General features: G+C 52.8%; 1 protein-coding gene across 10 annotated transcripts in view; it reads right to left on the reverse strand.

The window, feature by feature from the left end:
* The window catches only part of CARD11 (caspase recruitment domain family member 11), a 139211-nt gene that overhangs the window by 26970 nt on the left and 94763 nt on the right, over window positions 1-17478 (reverse strand). For 9 of the 10 annotated variants that reach the window (XM_019820361.3, XM_045047409.1, XM_023246226.2 and 6 more), the window contains 7 exons: window positions 10074-10286; window positions 8284-8421; window positions 6923-7248; window positions 3859-4038; window positions 2823-2975; window positions 2186-2311; window positions 1379-1576 (listed from right to left, as the gene is read on the reverse strand). In XM_019820361.3, coding sequence (XP_019675920.2) covers window positions 1379-1576; window positions 2186-2311; window positions 2823-2975; window positions 3859-4038; window positions 6923-7248; window positions 8284-8421; window positions 10074-10286 — 1334 coding nt within the window. The remainder of the gene's footprint in view (window positions 1-1378; window positions 1577-2185; window positions 2312-2822; window positions 2976-3858; window positions 4039-6922; window positions 7249-8283; window positions 8422-10073; window positions 10287-17478) is intronic. The other variant, XM_023246227.2, reaches the window with a different exon arrangement.

Here is a 17478-nt window from a genome sequence, read left to right on the forward strand (position 1 = left end):
TCGTGCCTCGGGCCGAGCCGCGGGGGCAGCGACTCTCTCCCAGGTGCCCCCCAGATCCGCACCACCTTCGTGCTGCCGCCTCCAGACCCACAGCTCCTTGCCTTCTCCGCACAAAATCCATCCAGGTCCCCGAATAACTGGGCCTGAGCGCACGACTCGGCTAGCTCCTGCTGCCCGTCCCCGCCTCCCCCTCCCATCACGACCCGCCGCCAGCATGCTGCGTGTGGCACCGCGGGCCTCGCTCAGGCCGTCCGGGGCCTGGGACGAGGCCCCGTCCTTCCTCAACCAGCCGGGCGCCCCCACAGCTTTTGCCTCTCCACTGAGCAGACGCTCCCGGGCCCTGCCCGATGTCGGGCGCCGGGTTATGGGCTTCACGGAGAAAAACCACAACTGCCCAGAGGGTCGACAGGGTAACAGAGGCTCCTGTCTCCATCACGGGGGCTGGCGGAGGCCCGACTGAGAGAGCCACGCCTGGGCTCAGACCACGAGGGGCAGACCTTGGGCAGGGGGAGCTGGGGCAGCGCTGCGAGCGGGAGGGCCCGAGGCCACCCCCAGCTTGTCTGAAGGGGGTCTTGCCCGAAACCCTGGCGGAGCGGAGGCCTCCTCCCCCGGAGACCCCACGGCCTAAACCCAACACGTGATTTACAATTTGTGTTGAAGTGTCATGTTCCCGGATCTGCCTCCGGTGCTAGACTTGAGTCCTCGGAGGGTCTCACCCCCGTTTCCCCGGGGCCACCGACCGGTGGTGCCCCCAGCTGCTGGGGTCTGGGTTCCTTCCTTGGTCAATGAGGACAGTGATCACACCTTCCTGGCAGGACAGGTCTGTGGGCTACGGGGGCTCGCAGGCAGATGGCACTTAGCACAGCACCTGTGTGTGACCGCGCATGAACCCCGCTGCTATGACAAGGACAAGGTCCTCTGCTCTGATGGCAGTGCTCACTCATTCCCGGGACCCTGTGGGGACTGGTGCTCGGAACTTTGTGCCACCCGGAAAGGACAGCATCCTCACAGGCACTAGGGACTTCAGGGGGGCACAGGGCATCTGAAACCCAGCGACCGTCCACATGTCAGTGGCTCTGCCGGGAGCCTAATGGTCACTATGGTCAAACGAGGAGGAGCTGAGGCTACTGGGTGAAGTGACTTGTCTAAACTCGGGGAGCAAGTAGCCTGGACGGGGTTTTACCCTGCACTTTCCAAGTTCAAAATTCGTAATTTGTACTCTGTGGTGTGCACGCGCAGGAGGGTTAAGGCCGTGGGGTATCCTGGGTGTGGCAGGGAAGGGCCGCTGCACGGGGGCGGTGACCCTGCTGGGCCACCGGCGGTGTGGGAGGCCCTGGTGGCAGGCGCGGGGGACACGCCCAGCCCGGTGCGGCCCCACCTGGTCGAGGCTGCCGCTGTCCTTGGACAGGCGCCGAAGCTTGCTCTCCAGGTTGACGATGCAGGCCTCCCGCCGGACCATCTCGATTCTCATCTCGTCATTCCTCTCCTCCAGCTCTCGGATCTGCTTCCTGTACTTGTCCTTCTCGATCAAGCACTGCGAGTACTGGGTCTGCGCTTCGTCCCGGGAATGGAAGGCCTGCGGGGGGGCGCGGGCGGGGAGGGGGCGGGGGGGGTGGGGAGGACAAGGCCGCTGTGGTTCTTTACCCCGCCTGCACCACCCAAATCAGAAGCGGGGCACCCATTTCCCGGCCCAGGGGTCGGCCGCGTCGGCTCCCGCTCTTTTCTCGACCCCAACTCTTGGGCGTTTAAATCCCTACTATCCTCAACAGGATGGGGGCGCCTGGGTGGCTCGGTCGGTCGAGCGTCCGACTCCGGCTCAGGGCATGATCTGGTGGTTTGCGGGTTCGAGCCCCGCGTCGGGCTTTCTGCAGTCCGTGCAGAGCCCGCTTCGGATCCTCTGCCCCCCTGTCTGCCCCTCCCCTACTTCCTGCTCTCCCTCAAAAATAAATAAACGCATCTTAAAAAAGAAAAAAAAAACCAGTGCAGGTGATGGCTGCTATGCGTCACGGGGCTTCCAGGAGCCCGGGGCGGCCCTGAGGGACGGGGTGGTGGTGCCCTCAGCGCCCCCGGGTGGGGGCACGGAGGGGCGGGGCTTCCCCGGAGCCACACATCTGATGGGCCAGGGCCCGAACGCGGCCGTCTGACCCAGACCCCGGCCCTTGCCCGGCTCCGGCCCTGCCCGCACCTGGTCCCGCTCGCGCTCCACCTCCTCCAGCTGCAGCATGACGGTGCTCATGCGGTGCTTGTACATCTCGCAGTCCTTGCTCAGCGTCGAGCACTTCAGCTCCAGGTCCTCCTTTTCCTCCAGGTACTGCACACCACGGGGAGAGGCCGGTGCTCGCACCCAGCGCTCGGCCGCTCCGTGGCAGCCGTCTCCCGCTGGCGCCTCCCGGCCGGCCCGCCAGCCGGAGCCGGCCCGTCCCGCCCCGCATCGCACGTCCTTCTGACGCCCGTCTGGGTGGCGGGGGCCACGGGAGCCGGCCAAGTGACCGAGACGTGCCTCACACCCACCGTGAGCCAGGGACCGCCGGGCCGGGGCGGGAGGGACGGGGCAGACGCCGTGCGCCCTCCCCGCCCCGACTGCAGGCCACGGAAGGCAGAGGCCAGGGGGACGCTTGCCACGATTCACAGATAACCGCAAGGTGCCAAGGCCGGCACGCGTGGGGAATCTGTCCTGGTGTCAGACCTGGTCTCCAGAGGAGAGCCGGAGGGCCGGGGAGGTCTCACGAGCACGCAGGAGCGCCCAGGGGCTCCCTGGTGAGAAGGCCGGCCGAGGGCACTGGCTGGGGGAGGGGGGCGCCCCTCCACCCTGGGGCTCCCACCTTGTCCCGCAGCTCCTCTGCCTGGCGGACCTCCTCCTGCAGGTTGTAGATCTTGTTGACGAGCTCCTGCCGGTCCTCCAGAGCCTCCTTGCGGTCGTGCTCCAGGATGTCCAGGATGGCCTTGTCCGAGTCGGGCAGGCTGCGCTTCCCGGCCTGGGGGGGTGGTTAACCATGCTGGGTGGGGTGCGGCGGGGGGCCCGGGGGACCGGGAAGGCAGGGCACAGCAGGGCCCGCCACGGGCACCGTGAGCGCAGGAGACTCTGTGCCAGGGAAGCAGGGAAAGAGTCGCTGTCTCTTGGGATCCTTAAGCAGCTTATTATTTAAGAATTTTATCACCTGGAAAGAAGCATAAACCCCACTCCTGCTCAGGAACATCCCGATGCCTACTGTTCTGTCCTCGCTCTTATCAGAGCCGAGAGGAGCAGTGCTGTCTGTCCAGACATTTCACAGGTGAAATGTGAAGCAAAGACAGGGCTGATCCCCCGTCCCGATGCTTCCCCTGAAATATCAATTAATCTGCTTCGATTAACCCAGATTCATTCTCTGCTCCAAATCCTCACCTCCAACACCAGGCAGCCGATCCCGGGGGAGTAACTGAGGGGGGAGCGGCGAGAGAGCCTTTCTTCCTCTCCTCGCAGATGTGTTCGCGGCTGCTACCCCTCCCCTGCCTCCTCTTTCACCCCTGTAAACCGTTCCGTGGTGGGAAACGCACGGAGACCCCTGATGTTTTAACCAATCCCAGGGAGCTGAGAGTTGAATTTCTCGGGATCTGTAAGGGCAGCTGGGTTTGTCACAGAGCCCGGGCGGCGGCCTCCGTGGGAACGGACACGGATTACGGACACCCTGTCCCACGTATCACCTCACGTAACGTCACGCTCCCGAGAAGCGGGCGGTGTGGCCACCTTGCTGTACGGAGGGGGAAACTGAGGCACCCAGGGATGACGCCAATGGCCGAGGGGCCCTGAGGTCGGCAAGAGGGGCTGACGCCCAGACCGGGCTCGGCCCCTTCCGTACGCAGCCCTGCCCCGGCCCTCACCTGGATGATGGACTGCAGCTCTTGGATTTTGGTCTTCAGCATCTCGTTCTCCCGCTCCAGTTCCAGGACCTGCTCCCTCTTGGGCCGATTCTCGATGTCGTTCTTCAGTTTCAGCGACTGGTTCCTCTCCAGCTTACACTCCTCCTCCATCTTATTCAACCGGTGCTTGAGCTGGTCGATCTGAAACGCCCAAGGTGCCCCGGGGAGAATGAGGGAGAGGCAGCACTCCCCCAGACCCCGGTGGACTTTCCGCACAACCTGAGTGATGCCCGCCCCACCCCCCTTCTTCCAGGCAGCGACGGGGAAGGGCTCAAAGAAACCTTTCCCGGCAAAACATAGCACCACTTCCTTGTCGATGAGACCTCCTGACCTGCTAATTTAAGAGCGCTCCGAAAAGCACCGTATGTCCCTTAGCAACTTCCCGGGGTAACTTTTATGGGGTGGACCAGACTGCAGAATGGGGGAAGGTGTCTCCCCACCAGGTATGGAATCCACTCCAGTGCCTTTCTCGGTGGCCCTGAGTCTGATTCTCAGACTCGGGGTCTCCCCTCAAGAACCCACGTTATCTACAGGGAGCGAGGTGGCCAAGAGCTCAGGGTTCTGGGCTCTGCCGCCCTGACTTGACCCCAGAGCAGCCGGTACGGGTTTGTCCCTGCGGGTTTCCCACAAAATTCTATCTGGACAAGCTTCGCACTGATGCGAAAAGAACAGCGTGAGGCTCTCTGGATTCGCAGCATCTCTGACCTGAAGGACCGACCCGCAGGGCTGAAAGAGTGGCTTCGTAGACAAGATCGTGACTATGTCTGGAAATGGGGCAAGTGGCGACGTGCTGAGCTTTACCCCTCGAGAGGGGAGTGTCAGGGAGCGGGACCAGGAGAAGACTTCTCAGACCTTTGTCACTAAGCGTGTCTGCCTCCCTAAACTGATCGACCACATAAAACATCCGAATCAAGACTGCTTTCAAGGGCTGCAGGGAAGTGGGGGACCAAAGGGGTGAGCACCCTTTCTCAATATAGGCTTGGCGATAGGGGAGAAGGATCGCAAGATGCCTCGCAGGCAGGGGGTGGCGGCTTTAGCAAGGAACTACTGTGGCACCCCCGTGGAAGGGAAGCAAGGAAGAGAGAGGCACGCAAGGAAGCGGTCTGGGGCTCGGGAATGACCTAGGGACTCTGCCGGCCAGATGTTCTTTCACGTTCTAGGCACGTGTCTCACTATTACCACATCTCCAAGGAAATACAACGCAGGACAAAGTCATAGAAGGGAAACTCGTAAGTCGCTGCCACAGGTTAAGGTCTCCGAGCCCTAGCTATGACAGCACAGACACCTCTCCTCCTGGTCACGCAAAAAAAAAAAAAAAAAAAAAAAAAAAAAATCCTCCTCGGCATCTTGGAAGGTCAGCCCCAGGGCCCGGTGCTGGGTCCAGATCCCCAGTCCCATCCAAGTGGGCATGGAGGGCTAGCACGGCGGGGTGCTTCCTGGGCCAGACGCTTTGCCAAAGACTTATAGTGCTGGGTTTCAGCAATCCTGGGGCACAGGGGTCGTTTTCATTACTGCCGTTGACAAATGAGGAAACTGAGGCCAAAAGCCAACTCAGGGACAAAGCCAGAGGCCAGGAGTCAGATTCAAACTCAAATGTACAGGACGTCAAGGCTCATGGCCTTTCACAGAAATGGTCTACTGCCTGCTACGTCACTGACTTAATTCACCTGAATCCTAGTGCATTGTTTACTGATCTGTCTGCTTCAACTAAATTGTAAGTGACCCGAGCAGAAGTCGGGTTATTTATCCCCGTGTCCCCCCAGTGCTTAGCACTGTGCCTTACACATGGCAGGTACTTCATAAATATTCCGAGTCTATTTTCCACCCAGCAGCCAGAGTAATCCTTCTAGATATAAATCAGTTGTCACTCTCCAGCTCTCAATCCTTCAGTGGCTTCCCATCACGAATAGAGCAAGTTCCAAAGGTCTTAACCATGTCCTTACGAGCCGGACCTTGGCCATCTCTCTGTGCCCTTGCTCACGTGGCTCCGGCCCCTATCGGCACTCTCGCTGGTTCTCCAGTGAGCACGCCCCCTACTTGGGGCCTTTTATTTGTTCTTTGCTCTTCCCCAGGGCCTCACGTGGCTAGCTCCCTCTCTGTCCTCAGACCTCTACTCATGCGTTCCCTTCTCAGAGACCCTTCCTGACCATCCTTGTTAAAAGAGCCACCCCCACTCCCTATCCTCACTCTTTTCTTCCTTCTTCTTAATAGCACTTATTACTACCAGCTCTTTATGTATTTGTTTTCTGATTAGCATGTGAGCTCCGTGACAGCCGGGCCTTGGTCTTGAGTTATGCATCCCTGGAAAAGAGCCTGGTGCACGGCGGCACTCAGTAAATTAAAGGGATGAATGAGTTAAGCAAATGCTCCTTCCCCTTCTCCATTTTGGAGGTAAACTCGTTAATGACATCAATCATTTGGCTGGTGGATTGTTCACCGATAAGCGTATTGACCACCCCACGGAGCCACGCTGAGCTCTGCGGATACAGCTGAGCAGAGTCTTGGTCTAAAAGACGAGGGCTCCGTCCGTCTCCTCGCTGGTTTTCCCGGGAGCCACTCACTCACTCACAGTCTAGGCCCCTGGGTTCGCCACCTCTCCACCTCACCCGGCTTTGCACAGGACTGCGAGCACAGGTCTGCACACGCGCACGGTGGCTCTGGGCCCCAGCAGGTGGCGGGGAGCCCCAGTGGGTCCGTGTGCGCATGTCTGCACCTTCGTCTGGAGGGTTCACTGGGGAGGGGCGAGGCGGAGGCAGCCCGAGCAGGGGCGGGAAGCCCCACTGGGTCCGTGTGCGCATGTCTGCACACGCGCGGGGCGGCTCCGGGCCCTGCACCGGCGCCGAGCCGCGCCGGGTAGGCCTGCGCAGGCGCGCGGCGGGTGCAGGCACCCCGCCCGCGGAGAACACCGTGCCCTCCCGTCCCCCTCGCCCGGCGGCCCGAGCGGCGCCGGCGGCCCGTGTGCGCCTGCCCGCACCCGCCCGCCTGGCGGCCTCGAGCCCGCGGGCCCCCCGCGCCTGCCGCTCACCTCGAGTTGGAGGTCTCGGCTCCTCATGACCGCCATGTTCTTCTCCTCGCTGAGCTGGGCGTAGCGCATGGCCAGGTTGTAGTTGTCGTCCTTCACCTTGACCAGCTCGTCGTTGTAGCTGTCGCGCTCCTCCTTCATCTTGTAGTACCGCTCCTGGAAGGTCAGCAGCTCCACCCGCGTCAGCGTCAGCTGCTTCTTCTCGTCCTCCAGCTGGCGCGACTTGGCCAGCAGCTCGCACCGCTGCAGGTCCTTGGCCTTCATCTGCTGCTGCAGCTTGATGACCTCGTTCATCAGGAAGTGCGTGAGGCCCTCGTGGCCCTCCTCCACTGCGGAGAGGTGGGGGGAGCGGAGGGGGTCCCGTCGGCTCCCGCACGCGCCGACGCGTCAGCGAGCTCCCACTGCCCCCCAGGCCCCGGGCTCTCGCGGCGAGCCGGACGGCCTCGGCCGGGCTTCCGGCGGGAAGCAGACGGACACCGACCCGGCAGACGACCCCGCACTGACAGAACCCCAGACGGAGAGGCTTTCGCAAAGAAGAGGCGCGGGGGCTGTGAACGCGGGCAGCAGGGGGCCAGATCCAGCCTGGTGGGCAGAGGGCTCGGAAGGCTCCCCGATGGTGGAGCTGAAAGGCCGAGGGAGTTAAACACGTTCTAGAAAGGTGGAAAAACACCGCCAAAGCCCTACGGGGAGGACGGGGGCACTTGGCACGTTTAGGAAACCGAAGGCAGACCGAAGTGGCTGGAGTCCGGAGAGAGGGAGAGGCCGAACGAGGCTGGGAGTGTCAGCCCGGGCGGGAGGGAGTGGGCTTGGTGGGCCCCAATGAAGGCCTGGGCCTTTAGTTGGATGCCGTGGAAAACCATGAAAGGTTGCCGGAGGGGAGGGCAACACGAGGAGTGGAGAAAGCAGGGAGCAGAGGGGGATGGATGCAGAGAGCGGATGGGGCTGGAGGAGCGTGGACTGGGGTAGTGGGGGAGATGGGCGGAAGGCTGTTCCGAGAACATTTAGGGAGGGAAGCTAACGCGATTACCAAGGGCTCTGGCCCAGGGATGCTGGCAAGACAGTGGGCAAGGCAAGGACCGGCTCCAGGGGGTAGTGCGAACTTCTGTTCCACCCCACCAGCATTCCCTGGGGGGATGTCCCGTGAACACCCGCTTCTCTTGGCTCCTGCTGTGGTTTCCCTGTCGTCTGTCCTTGATCACCAGGCAGAAATGAGTGGTTGACAGCCCACAAGTGACACTGTCACAACGTCATAGATTCATAGCTTTAGAAGTGTCCTACCACTGGACACACACACACACACACACATGCATATGCGCACGCACTTCCGCCAGAGTTCAAATACTCCTGATGGCAAAGCCTCTTACCCACAATGGTAGAGAATCTCCGGGTGGGCTCCTTTCCAGTCACCAGTTTGTACAGTTCTGGGTAGTAGAATTCCAGGCTCTCCAAGAAGACCACATAGCCCCTCTGGCCCTTTGTGTGTAGAATATCCAACAGTCGGCCTAGGGGGACGGAAGTGGGCCCCGTTAGAAGACAAGTACGGTTCTGACTGGGCGCAGGTCTCCGTAGCCAGTCTTCTCCTGGGCTCACATCCCTCAGTGAACTCTAAGAAGACAGCCTCGCCACATCCTGTCACTCTCGGGCTGTATCTGGGAGTCCAGATACCATCAATCAAAGTGCCGGGCCCTCAACAGGGATTCAGTGGCTGTTAGTTTTCCTTTCTCTAAGAAATTGGTGGAACGAGGATAAATGGAATTGCAGTTACGGGAAACCCACGGTTTCAAAGAGCTTGCCAGTTGACCGGGGCTAAAATTAACCATACAGGCCCCAGGTCTTCTGTGATTGAAGGAGGTTGGAAGTACAACAGCAATTATAGAAAATGTATGGTTTTCTGCGATTCAGAGCAGGAAGACAGATCTGTGGGCGGAGAGCTGGGAAGTCCCAGGAAGCAGGCACAGCTCCACGATTTGCGGGATTATCTCCTAGTCCGGAAACATCTCTAAACTTAATGTAATTTGCTCAGCGTTTCCGTTTCTCTCCTGATTCCACTCGTCACTTAACATTTCTTGGCCCTTCCTCAAACGTTTTATTTTCAGATAGTTCTTCCTGGGAGGTCCCCAAACTCCCTACCTTTCCCCCAGGACAGACGTGATAAATAAGTTTCATCTCGTGTTAACTGGTTGTTTGGTGAAGCTGCCTGGAGCATGTGTTGAGAGGGATTCTGAAGTGACATGGGAGCCCAGGAGGAAACCAAGCTGTGATTAGTGACGTCTGTCATGTATGCAAAAGAGAGTCACAGTGTTTGAGCTACTTATCACCAGGCGTACTGTGGGGAAGTGATTTTCAAACCTTTTCAACTGTGAGCCACAGAAAGAAATGTATGTTACATCGTGGCCTTGTGCATGCAGGTGTTTATGCACACGCGTGTGTGTGTGTGTGTGTATGTATATATATATACACATATATACATAGTATATATATATGTATATATGTGTATATATATATGAAACCAAAACAACTTTACAAACCTTACCCATACCTTTGAAGGATGTGATAAAGTGTCATGGACCCCTGGACAGTCTGGAAAAGTCTCAGGATGGTATTTTTAAACAGATAAAAAGGAACTGGATGATAAAGGGAATCCATTCTAATAAGACGCCGTTATCAAATATTAAATTTGCGATTCAGTAATAAAAGTGCTCCTTTGCCAATGCATTAACACCATCTCTTGGCTGGTGTGAGAACCACTATAACTTTCAGGGTGAGAGGAGTGTAAATGGTGTTTTGGAAGAGCTGTAACAGCTGCAGTGAGGTATGAAGATGTCTGTAATTCTTATTGTTGTCATACAGCGTCACAGACGCTGCTAATCACTACCGTGATTTACTGCCTACCTACATTCGTAATTGATGGAGACGCTAAATCTCACTTTAGGCTAGTAATATAAAGATGCAACCCCCCCCCTCCAAGTTCACGGACCCTCTCAATTCTGCATAGAGTTTGGTTGGGGGGACGGGGTGGGCACAAGTCTGTTGACGCCTGTTAAAAAATCCCTGACCTGGAGACATTGGGCTTTGGTACAGCCCACTAGAGCGCATTTCCTGAAGCTGTCACAAGAGGTCGCCCCCCTCTCCCCCGGGGGGTTCCTAAGGTCACCTGCCCGGTTGATCTTGGACGGCAGCATGGGTGCACTGAGCACTTCGTCCTCATCCTGCTCATCGATGACCTTGCACTGGCGCAGGTAGGGGGTGAGCTTGGCTGGGTTGATGTAGCGACTCAACATGTGCCGGTTGCACTCCACGTTCTCCCACAAGGCGTCCTCCTCATCCCTCAGTGTCTCCATATAGTCGTCCGTCTCTGGCCCTCCTCCTTTTTTGGACGTAAGCCCCGACAAGGTTAATAAAGGAGCCTCCCTGGAATAGCTCCATGAACTCTTTTAGCGTGAGCTCTAGAATATGTTGTTGAGTTAAAAAAAAGTAGACCCAAGTACATACGGCATTTTACCTCTTATTTCGGAATGGAAAGGACACGAACGCAGATATATTTTTCTTACCTGCTACACATAAACAATGGACAAATAAGCCATAAAATTTTTAAAAAATTATTTATGGAGAGAGGGCGGAAGTTTTGCAGTTGGAGTATATCCTTTCCATCCAAGTTTTTATATCTTAGTAAGAATTTATCTTCCCCCAAACAATATATAGTATTGTTTTTTGTTTTACAATTTCACGTAAAAGACATCATATTGTATGCTTCCTTGTTTCCTTCTTGAACTTGCTTTTTTCTCTCTACATCTTTTGAGATTTATCTACCTTGATACATACAGGTCTAATTCATTTTTTCTTAAAGAAACAGTTTTATTGAGATATAATTCATGTGCCATACGATTCACCTTTTAAAATCCAATGGGTACAATCCAGTAGTTTTTAGTATATTCACAGAGTTGTGCAACCATTACAATTAATTTTAGAACATTTTCATCATCAACCCCAAAAGAAACGCCATCACCCCATTAGCTGTCTCCTCCCCTTCTCCCTCCAGCACCTGCCCCCCAGTGGGAGGCACCCACTAATCTACTTTCTGTCTCTACAGATTTATCTATTCGGGATGTTTCATAGGAGTGGAATCACACGACAGATGGTCTTCTGTGACTGGCTTCTTTCACTGAGCAGAACGTTTTTTTAAAAAATTAAAAAAAATAATTTCATGTTTATTTTTGAGAGAGAGAGAGCGAGACAGAGCGAGAGAGAGACGTAGTGTCAGCAGGGGAGGGGCAGAGGGAGAGGGAGACACAGAATATGAAGCAGCTCCAGGCTCCGAGCTGTCAGCACGGAGCCCCACGTGGGACTCGAACCCACGAACCGTGAGACCAACCGTGAGACCACGGACTGAGCTGAAGTCGGACGCTTAACCGACTGACCCACCCAGGCGCCTCAAGTAGAACATTTCGACGGCTCATCCATGCTGTAGCATATTTCAACACTTCATCTCTTCCTACTGATGATTAATTTTTCACTGTATGGCCACATCACATCGTTTATCCATCCACTGGTGAACGTTTGGGTGGCTTCTATTTATTGGCTATTATAAATTAGGTTGTTATGAAGAGACACGTATGGGTTTTTGTGTAGACCTATGTTTTTATATGCCGTGGGCATCTCCGTGGGCAGATACGGAGATGGGGGAAAGCTGAGCCACACGGAAAGCCCAAGGTTTACATTCTGAGGAACTGGCAGAGTGCCTGCACCAATTTACATTCCTGCTAGCAACGTCCGAGGGCTCTGTTACCCACATCCTTGCCGACACTTGTGGTTGTCTGTCTTTTCACTCTGGCCATCTGCGTGGGTGGGAAGTGGTAGGTCAGGGTGGTTTTCATTCGCATTTCTCTAATGACTAATGACGTTGAGCATCCTTTCATGTGCATATTGACCATCTGTGTTCAAACCTTTTGTCCATTTTTAAATTGGGTTGTTTGTCCTTATTATTAAGTGGTAGGAATTCTTTATGTGATCTGCATTAAGTCCCTCCTCAGATACGTGATTTGTAAGCATTTCCTCCCATTCTGTTGGTTATATTTTCACTTTCTTAAAGGGTTTATGTGCAGCACAAAAGCTTTTAGTTTTTTTTTTTAGTTTTTAAATGTTTTTATTTATTTTTGAGAGACAGAGGGAGACAGAGTGTGAGCAGGGGAGGGGCAGAGAGAGAAAGACACAGAATCTGAAGAGGCTCCCGGCTCTGAGCTGTCAGCACAGAGCCCGACACGGGGCTCGAACTCACAAGCCATGAGATCATGACCTGAGCTGAAGTCAGACGCTTAACCAACTGAACCACTCAGGCGCCCCCAAAAGATTTTAGTTTTGATGTACTCCAGTTTATTTGGTGTATATCTAAAAGACCATTGCCTAACTCAAGGCTATGAAGAATTGCTTCTATTTTTTTCTAAGAGTTTTATCCTTTTAGCTCTTACATTTATGCCCATGATACATTTTGAATTAATATTTGTCTATGGTGTGAGGTAAAGGTTCAAATGTTTCTTTCTTTTTTTTTTAAGTTTATTCATTTATTTTGAGAGAGAGAGAGAAAGCGTGAGTCAGGGAGGGGCAGAGAGAGAGGGACTCAGAGAATCCCAAACAGGCTCTGAGCTGTCAGCATGGAGCCTGACACGGGGCTCAAACTCATGAACCGTGAGATCATGACCGGAGCTGAACTTGGACACTTAACCGACTGAGCTGCCTAGGCACCCCTCAACTGTGTTCTTTTCAGGTGGATACTTAGTTGTCCCAACATAATTCATTGAAAAGATTATTCTTTCCCCATTGAATGGCCTTGGCACCTTTGTCAAAAAGCAACTTGTGTTTATTTCTGGGCTCTCACATCTATTGCATCAGCCTGTATGTCTATTTATGCTAGCATCACACTGTCTTTGTTACCGTAGATGTGTAGTGAGTTTTGAAAAGTATGAGTCCTCTGACCTTGTTCCTTCTTTTTAACATTGTTTTGGTTGGTCACAGCCCCTTGCAATTCCATATGAATTTAAGGATCAATCTGCGAGAAAAAGTACTGGGGTTTTTGCTACTGAACCCACTGAATATGTAGATACACTTGGAGAGTATTATTATCTAACTGTAGTGTCTTATGATCTATGAAGACGTGGTGTCTTTTCATTTATTTAGATCTTTCATTTCTTCCAGCAATTTTTTGTAGTTTTCAGGGTACAAGTCTTGAACTTCTTTTGCTAAATGTGTTGCGAAGTATTTTATTCTTTTTGATGACACCGTAGACGTGAACTGTTTTCTTCATTTCATTTGTGGGATGTTCACTGCTAGCGTATAAACACACAATTGATTCTTCTCTATTGATCTCTTATCCTGCAATGTGACCAAAATGATTTCTTAGTGCTAATAGTTTGCTAGTGGAATCCCTACGATTTTTCTCTGTACAAGATAATGTCATCTACAGTTGGAGATAGTTTTACTTCCTTCTTTTCAATCTGGATGCCTTTTAATTCTTTTTCTTGTCTAATTGCCCTGGCTAGCACCTCCAGCACAATGCTAAATAGGAGTGGCAAGAATAGATAAACTTGTCTTGTTCTTAATCTTAGGGGAAAAGCATCAATTCTTTTGTCATTAAGTATAATGCTGTTTGGTTGGGGGGGGTGTAAGTGTGGGGGGAGTTTAGATACCCTTTATCAGGTTGGGAGATATCCCTTACATTCCTGGTTTGTTGAGCGCTTTTGTCATGAAAGGGCATTTGATGTTAGTGCTTTTTCTGCATCCATTAGGATTGCCATGTGGCTTTTGGTTTTGATTCTGTTAATACGGTGTATTACATTAATTGATTTTCAGGCACTAGAAAAACCTTGCATTCTTCATATAAAGCCCACTTAGTCATGGTGTGTAATTATTTTTATATGCTGTTGGATTCAATTTGGTAGCATATTTTTGAGGATTTTTGCATCTTTGTTCTTAAGAGATATTAATCAGTAATTTTTTTTTTTTTTTTACTTGTGATGGTTTTGATATTGGGGTAATACGGGCCTCATAGAATAGTTGGGAAATGTTCCGTTTTTCTATTCTTTGGAAGAGTGTGTGTGAAGAGTTTTCTCCTTTGTTTGGTAGAATTCACCAGGGAGGACATCTGGGCCCAGGCTCTTCTTTGTAGGCAGGTTTTTGATCACTAATTCTTTACTTGTCACAGGTCTGCTCAGATTTCCCGTGTTCCTTGAGTCAGTTTCAGTAGTTCGTGTCTTTGTAGGTATTTGTCCATTTCATCTGTTGTCTAATTTACTGGGAACAGTTGCCCATGTTACTCCTTTATAGCGTTTTTATTTACGTAAGGTTGGTAGTAATGTTCTCTCTTTTATCTCTGATTCTGCTAGTCAGAATCATGCTCTCCTGGAGCTACGTGCCCTTGAAACTCTAATGAGGGACGTTTTGGCTTAATTAGGGGGAACAAAGTATTTTAACTTCTCACTGTCCCTGCCATCATATTTTGAAACCAGGGCTTCTCTCTTCTCAGTTCCTGGCCTGTCATTCTTATGAGAGAGAGAGAGAGAGAGAGAGAGAGAGAGAGAGAGAGAGAGAGAGAGAGAGAGAGAGAGAGAAGGGGGGAGGGAGTGAGAAGCAGAGGGGGGAGGGAGAGGAAGGATACAAGGGGAGGGGGAGGGAAAAGGGGAGGGGGAGGGGGAGAGAAGGGGGAGACCTCTTTCTTTTTCCCTTGGTCGGTCTAGCTAAAGTTTGTCAATTTTGTTCTTTCAAAGAACATCTTTTTACCTGAAACTAGTGTAACATTGTGTGTCAAATATTCTCAAATAAAAAAAATAATAAAAAACAAGAAGAACCAACTTTTGGTTTCACTGCCTTCTCTCTATTGCCCTCCTCTAAGTCACTTATTTCTGTACTAATCTTTATTATTTCCTTCCTCCTGCTTACTTTGGGTTTAGTTTGCTCTTCTTTTTCTAGTTTCATAAGGTGAAAAGCTAGGCTACTGACATCTTTTTAAATAAAAACACTGGGGGCTACGAATTTCCCTTCAAGCACCACTTCAGCTGCATCCCTTATGCTTCGGGACGGTGCGTTTTTATTTTCATTCACCTCAAAGTTGTCTAATTTCTTTTCTGATTCCATCTTTGACCCACTAGTTACTTAGGAATGTGATGTTTACGTCCCCCCGTGTTTGTGAATTCCCCAAATCTCTTTGTTATTTATTTCCAATTTAATGTTGTTGCGGTTGGAAAACTACTCTGTATCCTTTCAATCCTTTTAAGCTCGTTGACACTTGTCGTGTGGACCAGTGTGTGATCTACCTGGGACCGTGTTCCAGGTGCGTGCTTAAGAAGCAGGTGTCCTGCCGCCGTTGGGTGGAGTGCACTATGGATGTCAGTTACGTCTAGTCTGTGCACATGGTTGTTCAAGTCCTCTGTTTCCTTGTTGGTCTTCTAGCCAGTGGTTCCATCCGTTATTAAAAGTAGGGCATGAAAGCCTGCGACCATTCAGTTAATCGTTCAGTTTGACTGTTTTATGTATTATTCCATTGCAAAAATCTGCTATAATTTATTTACCCATTTCTCTTCTGATAAATGTTTAATTTTCCCCAATGTTTTACGTGGACGCTTGGCACTGTTTGTAGGAGGAAACAATGGAAGCATCTGAGACACTTACCGGTAGGTACTCCACAATCCTTTTGTACTATTGAGTAACATCTTTAAAAAAAATTTTTTTTAACGTTTGTTTATTTTTGGGAGAGAGAGAGAGAGAGAGAGAGAGAGCGCGAGCGAGCACGAGCGGGGGAGGGGCAGAGAGAGAGGGAGACACAGAATCCGAAGCAGACTCCAGGCTCTGAGCTGTCAGTACGGACCCAACGCGGGGCTCAAACCTGCGAGCTGAGACATCATGACCTGAGCCAAAATCGGATGCTTACATGACTGAGCCACCCAGGCGCCCCCCAATGGAATAGCATCTTAAAGGGATGTGGTGACATAAAAACATTCTAAGACATACCGGGTTTTATTTTATTTTTTTATTTTTTTTTCCATGTTTATTTATTTTTGGGACAGAGAGAGACAGAGCATGAACGGGGGAGGGGCAGAGAGAGAGGGAGTCACAGAATCAGAAACAGGCTCCAGGCTCTGAGCCATCAGCCCAGAGCCTGACGCGGGGCTCGAACTCACGGACCGCGAGATCGTGACCTGGCTGAAGTCGGACGCTTAGCCGACTGCGCCACCCAGGCGCCCCAACATACTGGGTTTTAAAAAGGCAAGTTTCGGGGGCACCTGGGCGGCTCAGTCAGTTAAGCGTCCGACTCTTGGTTTTGGCTCAGGTCATGATCTCGTGGTTCGTGGGTTCGAGCCCCACGTCGGGCTCCTTGCTGATGGTGTGGAGCCTGCGTGGGATTCTCTCTCTCTTCCTCTTTCTGTCCCTCCCCCAACCCCTCTCAAAATAAAGAAATAAAACTTAAAAAAAAAAAAAAACAAGGCAGGTTTCAGAATACCTACATGTGGTATAATAATAGTAATAAAAAAAAATTGGTCTTCGTCCTGGCTCCTGTCGCAGGCTCCCAGGACTTGTGGAACCCTCTGAGTGATGAGTGTCCTCTGATGGTAATGAGGTGACTCCTGGCTAAGGGGCCCCGAGATACCTTCCAGTGGCGGCTGGAGGCCAGGAAAACCATGTGCTTAGAGGGCTGTGACTTTCAGCCCCACATCCTTACCTCCAGGGAGGGGAGAGAGGCTGCAAAATGATTCAGTCATCAGGAGCGAATGATTTAATCAATCGTGGCTATGTTAATGAAACCCTGTGAAAAATCCTTCAACGGTGGGGTTCAAGGAGCTTCTGGGTCGGCGAATAAATGTGCCATCTGGGGGGGTGGCACACCTCAACCCCGTGGGGCAGAGGCTCCCACACTCGGGCCCCTTCTGGACCCCACCCTCTCTCGCCTTCTCGTGCTGCTCTTTGTACCCCTTAAACTATAATAGGAAGTATACTGTCCTTCTGGGGTGTGTGAGTCATTTCAGCAAAGTGCTGAAGCCGACAAGGGGCCACGGGAACCCCGGATGTGTGTAGAGCCACGTAGGTAAGGCTCCACCAAGCAAGACTGTGATCCTACGGGTGTGCGCGCGTGCGCGCAGAGAGAGGGAAGGGAGGGAGGAAGGGAGAGAAGAGGTTCCAGAGAACCCGATGATACCGACTGCATCCCGGAAGAGGGATGCAAGTTCAGAGGTTCGGGCTCGCGGAGGGTTCGGACATCATAGTGTCTTAGTATTTACAACAGAGCACGTATCAGTGCGTTACTTGTACGGTCTGGGTGAAAAAAAAGCGAACAGAGACGACGGCCACGTGAGGCGCGGCAGACACATCAATGTCCTCTGTTTGCCCCCCACTCACGTCTCAGAGGACCACGGCGCTGACCGCTTGTTTGCACCAAGTAAGCCCTCTGGCCCGCGGACTGACCTGCCTCACCGAGGACCGGTCCGCGGGCTGGGGGTGTCATGCGGGGCCAAGGAGACAGTGGGGGGGATCAGGGCAGAAGGCGGTGCGGGCGTGAGCAGAGCTGGCTCGCCGTG

This window comes from Felis catus, chromosome E3 (assembly GCF_018350175.1).
Source record: "Felis catus isolate Fca126 chromosome E3, F.catus_Fca126_mat1.0, whole genome shotgun sequence".
Classification (NCBI taxonomy): domain Eukaryota; kingdom Metazoa; phylum Chordata; class Mammalia; order Carnivora; family Felidae; genus Felis; species Felis catus.